General features: G+C 44.8%; 1 protein-coding gene across 2 annotated transcripts; it reads left to right on the forward strand.

Annotated features, from left to right (window-relative positions):
• The first annotated feature begins 713 nt into the window (after positions 1 to 713).
• On the forward strand, positions 714 to 2364 carry Mrln (myoregulin). Of its 2 annotated transcripts, none has more exons than XM_013351162.2 (2): positions 714 to 1066; positions 2158 to 2364. In XM_013351162.2, the coding sequence occupies exon 2, from the start codon at positions 2177 to 2179 to the stop codon at positions 2315 to 2317; it is 141 nt and encodes a 46-aa protein (XP_013206616.1). In that variant the 5' UTR covers positions 714 to 1066; positions 2158 to 2176; the 3' UTR covers positions 2318 to 2364. The 2 variants fall into 2 exon arrangements, with proteins under 2 accessions (XP_013206616.1, XP_026641210.1); XM_026785409.1 differs by having other exon boundaries at positions 714 to 793.
• Positions 2365 to 5982: the final 3618 nt, after the last annotated feature.

Here is a 5982-nt window from a genome sequence, read left to right on the forward strand (position 1 = left end):
CCTGCCTCTGCCTCCCAAGTGCTGGGATTAAAGGCGTGTGCCACCACCGCCCGGCCTTGGTCCCAATAACTTTTGATAAGTGGTCACTGAATCTGTACAGAGAAATAGCCTATCAGAGAGCTAGGGTGATTGGGGCAGAAGAAAACCCGCAATGGGCACTCTTGAGCACAATGTCTTTATGTTCAAGACATGAAGTACGGGAAGGATAATTACATGGTTGAAGGGCATAACGACCATATTTTACAGCCCTTTGTTATTATAAATCCACTGCCCTATTTCTTACTTTGTAAAATATTTAAAATTTAATATTTAAAAATCAGTCCCGCCGTCTTGTGAGCTATGGTCTCTTACATGGAGATGTGTTTAAGCTTTGCCGTGAGGATATTGAAGCATTTGTTCAGCTATTACTTCAAGGTAATTGTTTCTTTAGAAAGTGTGGTGGAGTGGATATTTCCCCTACAAGGGGAATCCTTCAGTTTGACTTGGTATTTCTTTTTCAGTTTTCCAGTTTCTAAGCCACCCAATTCTATCTAAAAATAAAATTATCATGTCCTTGTCTCCCGTCTTCAGCGATTCTCCCTGTCAAGTCCTGCAGCAGTTTCCTGTGCAAGCTGCTGCACCTCTGTTTGCCGAACCACAGTGGAGTCCAATTAAGCCTTCCATGTGCTTTGACACAGGGACCGAGGTTGCTAGGTGAACACCTGTGCCCACAGCACTTTGGTCCTGCGAAAGCTGGAGAGGAGAGCTGGAAACCGGTCGAGCCGTGCTGCCTGCCGCCGCCCGAGGATCTCAGGTGGGAAATGCCCTCACCACCATCTCTATCTCTCCAGCACCGATCTATTCTCGTTCTTTCTTGATTTGGGGATGAATGGAAAGGTCCCCAAGGCAGCCCTGACGGAGGACAGCCAGGCTGGAGGCTCGAGCTATGGGAGGAAGGGAAGGATACTCCTGAACCTGTTTGTGGCTCTTGCCCCACCCCCTCTTTGACTGAAACACAGGCAAAAGAAATGGCTGAGTGCAGAAAAGACTTGGTGCTTACTCTGCGGGTGACTGCTGTGTAACTCTGGTAAGATGTTCCCTTCTGGGGGATGGCAGAATGGAGCCAGTTGGTGCAGAAATGGAGGAAGATTCCTCAAAGTGGGAGGGGATTTGAGCTCAGCATTCATCTGTCTCTTTTAGCCCTCACCTTGCCTTTTTTAGCTTTGAGTGAAGAAAACTGTCCATTGAAAGGGCCTACCGGGCAAATCTTGCCACTCTGTTCAGGTCTTTGTGGTCCTTTGAGAGGGTGTACAGAGTCTCAGTTTAAGGCTTGGAAAAGGGTTCACTTGCCTGAGCGTTTTCTGGAAAGGAAGTTAGGAATGGTGTTAGCCCCGCACTAGATGTACGATTAAAAAGTTGCTACAGCGTGGGAAACCAGTCATGGAGAAACTCTGCTTAAGATTCCAGCTATTCAAAACAAAAATGAAACAGACAAAGGTTTCTATAACTCAGAGATGTGGAGGACAGGATGTTTGATCAGTGGCCAAAACACACAAAAGAGAGGCCCGGAGGAAAGTTCCAGAAATTGGAAAGACCCTGCGCCATTCAGTTTTGAAAGATGCTGTTATGACTTGCATCTCCCATGTCTTCCTCTGTTTCTCTCATGGGAATCCCGGGTGGCAAGTCAGACAGCATAAATAGGAATGATCATTCAGGAAGCCTCTTGACCCATTCCTTGTAGAGCAAAAGACACGTTTGGCATGCAGAAAAACAACCCGTGACCAGGGACTAGAGAGACGACTTGGTGGTTAAGAGCACGTACTGCTTTTCCAGAGGACCCCAGTTCAGTCCCCAGCATTACAGATGGTTCCCAACTGTCTCTAACCCCAGCTAAGGGGGATCCAAATCCCCTTCTGGCCTCTGAGGGCCCTGTGCCCATCTGCATATACCTCAACACTTGCATAAATATAAAACTAAATCCTAAAAAGCAAAATAACAAGCAACAAACCAATGACTATGGCATAAATTCACCAAAATGAGTGGGAAAAAATATTTATTTCACTGGTTGGCTACAAATAGGTAGAGTGTTCGTTCCTTAGAAGGCTTGTCTTCACCAAAGAAATAAGGAATATAATATGCTTCCTTCAGGGTGCTGATTGCCCTCTTTTTATTTTCTAGGGAGCAAGAATATCTGAATATGAGTGGTAGAAACTGGATATTAATGTCTACAACTTCACCCCAAAGCCTGGAAGATGAAATTCTGGGACGGCTTCTGAAAATTCTATTTGTTTTGTTTGTTGACTTAATGTCCATTATATATGTCGTCATAACTTCCTGAAAGCCTGACATCCTTTACTCTACATGTTTCCAACTAAATTCCAGTGAATAAAGACCTACACTTTAATATGATGAGTGGCCTTAAGTCGGTGACATACCAATTTATCCTAGAAATGAAACATTAGGATGATCACAACATACGAGTTTCTTAGTTCTTGATGGTCTACAAATAAGATTCCCATGAATTGAAGCGGGAGTTCTTTGTGTGGAACTTTCACACTGTTAAGAATAAAACATTATCCAGGCATGGTGGTGCACACCTTTAGTCCCAGCACTCAGGAGGCAGAGGCAGGTGGACCTCTGTGAGTTCGAGGCCAGCCTGGTCTACAGATTGAGTTCCACAGCCAGGGCTACATAGAGAGATCTTGTCTCCAGCTTCTTCTCCTCTCCAAAAAGGAATAAAGCATTGATTTTTAGTTCTTTGAGCATAATTGTTATGTAGGATACTGAGTAAAGCTGGTAGGTAAAATCATGAGTGGAATTGACTTTCTCAGGATCTCACCATTCTATTAAGGGAGTCACGCATGTGTGGGGGGGCATGAGTGCATCCATCCCTGTGCCTCGAGCCAGAGGCTGGCTTTGGGTGTGCTCCTCTAGAGTGCCCCATCTAGTGTTCTTGACACAGTGTCTCTGGTTGATCCTAGATGCTCACTGGGCTAGACTACTCAGGGAGCTGTCCGGGCTCCTCTTGTCTTCCGGTGCTGCGCTCACAGACATGCCCACGCTGAGGGTCCAGGTATCTTAACTTAGGTTCCCACGCTCGCACATCAAGTACTAGGAGTCATCCCAGTGAGTCTTCTTTCTGGGCCCTATGCAATGGTTTGGATGAGAACTGTCTCCCATAGGATATTTAACACTCGGTCCACAGGTGGTGACACTCCTTTCAGATGTTCCCAAGGGGTGTTTTGAATATTTATAGTCTCCCCTCCCCCAACTTCTCATTCACCCTCTGCCTTCATGCTTGGAGTTAAAGATGTGATCTCTGATTCTTCCTCCTGCTACCGTGCCTGCCTGCTGCCGTGCCTCCCCACTCATGATGGCATCAGCTTTTGAACCATAAGCCAAGTAAACTCTCCCTTCTATAGGTTGCCTTGGTCATGGTATTTTTATCACAGTGACACAGAAGGGATAGCTTGTCATTGTCTCTGACACAGCAAGCTTACGCTTAACATCCCAGATGCATTACCTATATAAAGCAGGCAATGTAACAACAGACCAGACCCATTAAAAATCATAAATAATCCTTTTTTATATTTATTTATTATGTATACAATATTCTGTCTGCCTATATTCCTGCAGGCCAGAAGAGGGCACCAGACCTCATTACAGATGGTTGTGAGCCACCATGTGGTTGCCGGGAATTGAACTCAGGACCTTTGGAAGAGCAAGCAATGCTCTTAACTGCTGAGCCATCTCTCCAGCCCAATCATAAATAATCTTACACATACTTATGAACTAATTATAATTTTTTTTCTTAACATGGTACAATTAAATAAATATTTCCACCATCACATACATAAGAGCTAGGAATAGAAATTCTTGAGAGAAGCCTGGTGGCAGTGGCACCTGCCTTTAATTCCAGCACTCGGGAGGTAGAGGCGGGCAGATCTTAGTGAGTTCAAGGCCAGCCTGGTCTACAGAGCGAGTTCCCGAGTTCCTGAACAGCCAAGGCAACACACAAAACCTTGTCTCAGCAAAACAAACAAACAAAAATAATACTTGCTAGAGAGTCTGAGGAAAAGAGAGTCCACACACAGAAAAAGAAGAAAAGCTAGGTAGACAGACTGAAGGCTGTCCTGTGTTAAACAGCTGCTGAGCAGTATTTACCATAGGTTACAATAGCCAGAGTAAACAGGTGGGGCCTGGCTATGTTTAGCCAATGAAGAAACTGAATCTCAGAGGCCGTGTGCCAGCTCAATGTCAAAGTGAGGATGTGGCAAGCAAGGCCTTGATCCACAATATCACATTCCCTCCAAAGGTAAATAAAAGGACTTGAATAAGATAAGCTTGTTAAAACCAAATGCATGCTTGCCCCTTTTTTTTTTAGCCACAATGCCCCACTCTGGCCTGTTGCTGTATTTTGTGTATCATTGTCCACATTTATTGTCTCAATGCCCATTTGAAAATCTTACATCAAGTTTAAGGAAGTTTAAATTTACTCTTTTCCCACATCCCAGCTGACAGTACGCTCCCTCTCATCCGTAATTCCCGCATTTTCTAACAGCTGGTGTTAAAGTATAACCTTCGAATTGTTTCCTAAAGGCTTTAGAAACACAAAGGTCTGTCCTTTAGACCCTGGTTTTCATTTTGTTTCGTTTGGTTCTTAGACGCACACGCTTAACAAAACTGTGATCTCTTCCACGGGACGGCTGTCTTCTCAGATTTGGTCCAGTCTTTAATATGAGGTTTCATAAGAGGCCTGATGAGCTGTGAAAGGAATTGGACCTTTGAGACATCTTCCCCGGCAGCCTCTTACCTAACCTTTTTGAGATGTTGGATATTTAACCAGGGAACGAATAGAGTCAAACTGAGCATGAAATGAAAGCTAACAAGGTCCTGCTCTTTCTCGACACTGTATTTTCAGACTTTCATATATGACTTCCTCCTGTATACAGCACGATACAGTCCTCTTCTGAGCACCAGGGCTGCCTCTGCATATAAGGGGTCTCCTATACAAGGCCTGCATCTGCACATAAAGAGTCTTCTGCACACAAGGGCTTCTTCTGCACATAAAGGGTCTCCTGCATATGAGGATTTCTGCACTGGGACAGGAGTTTGGATCCCTGGAACCCACATTAATGCTATGCGAGCGTGTGCCCGCCCACCTGTAATTAAACCCTTAGAAAAGTCGAGACAGGCGGTCCGCAGGATGAGCTAGCTAACCAGATTAACCATATCAGTGAGCTCTGGTTTTGACTAAGAAACCCTGCCTCAATGACTAGGGTGAAGTGGGGTTGAGGATGGTTACCAATGTAAATTTCAGCCACTGCAAGCGTGATAACACATATACAGGTGTGCACGCACACTTGGAAATATGCATAGGTGCACACACAATGGAAACATACAAAAAGGAGGGAAGCCTAGCTGTGTGAGCTTAGATACCTTCCGCTCCCATCAGTGGTCCTGGGAAAGGGATGTCTTCATGAATGACACCAGGATCTTCAGCATAGGCATGTATGTGTGCAATCTGGATCAGGTAACGGGTTTGTTTGCTTGTTTTTTCTGAGGTGGATTGCTATGGCATTTCATAGAACTTAATGTCTCCCCATGTGGCTATAATCAAGGCTGGATTGAAGTAGACAGTGTTCCTTGACTTGTCACCAGTGAGTATTAACTACTGTGACTAAGCATAGTTATCATGGTGCTGTTCATTGCATAATCTCCTGGTACCGATTCAAGTGGCCTTGTGCCCACCTCCGTTCTGTTTCCCTGGGAGAAATTGTCTTGAACTTGAGAAAAGTTCAGATATGTGACTGTGTCTGCAGAAACTTACTTGTTTTTTTTTTTGTTTTTTGTTTTTTGTTTTTTTGAAGACACAGTCTCACTATGGAGCTCAGACTGTTCTAGAACTTGATGTACAGACCAGGCTGGTTTTGAACTCACAGAAATCCACCTGCCTCTGCCTCTGCCTCTGCCTCTGCCTCTGCCTCTGCCTCTGCCTCTGCC

Source organism: Microtus ochrogaster, linkage group LG2, assembly GCF_000317375.1.
Source record: "Microtus ochrogaster isolate Prairie Vole_2 linkage group LG2, MicOch1.0, whole genome shotgun sequence".
Classification (NCBI taxonomy): domain Eukaryota; kingdom Metazoa; phylum Chordata; class Mammalia; order Rodentia; family Cricetidae; genus Microtus; species Microtus ochrogaster.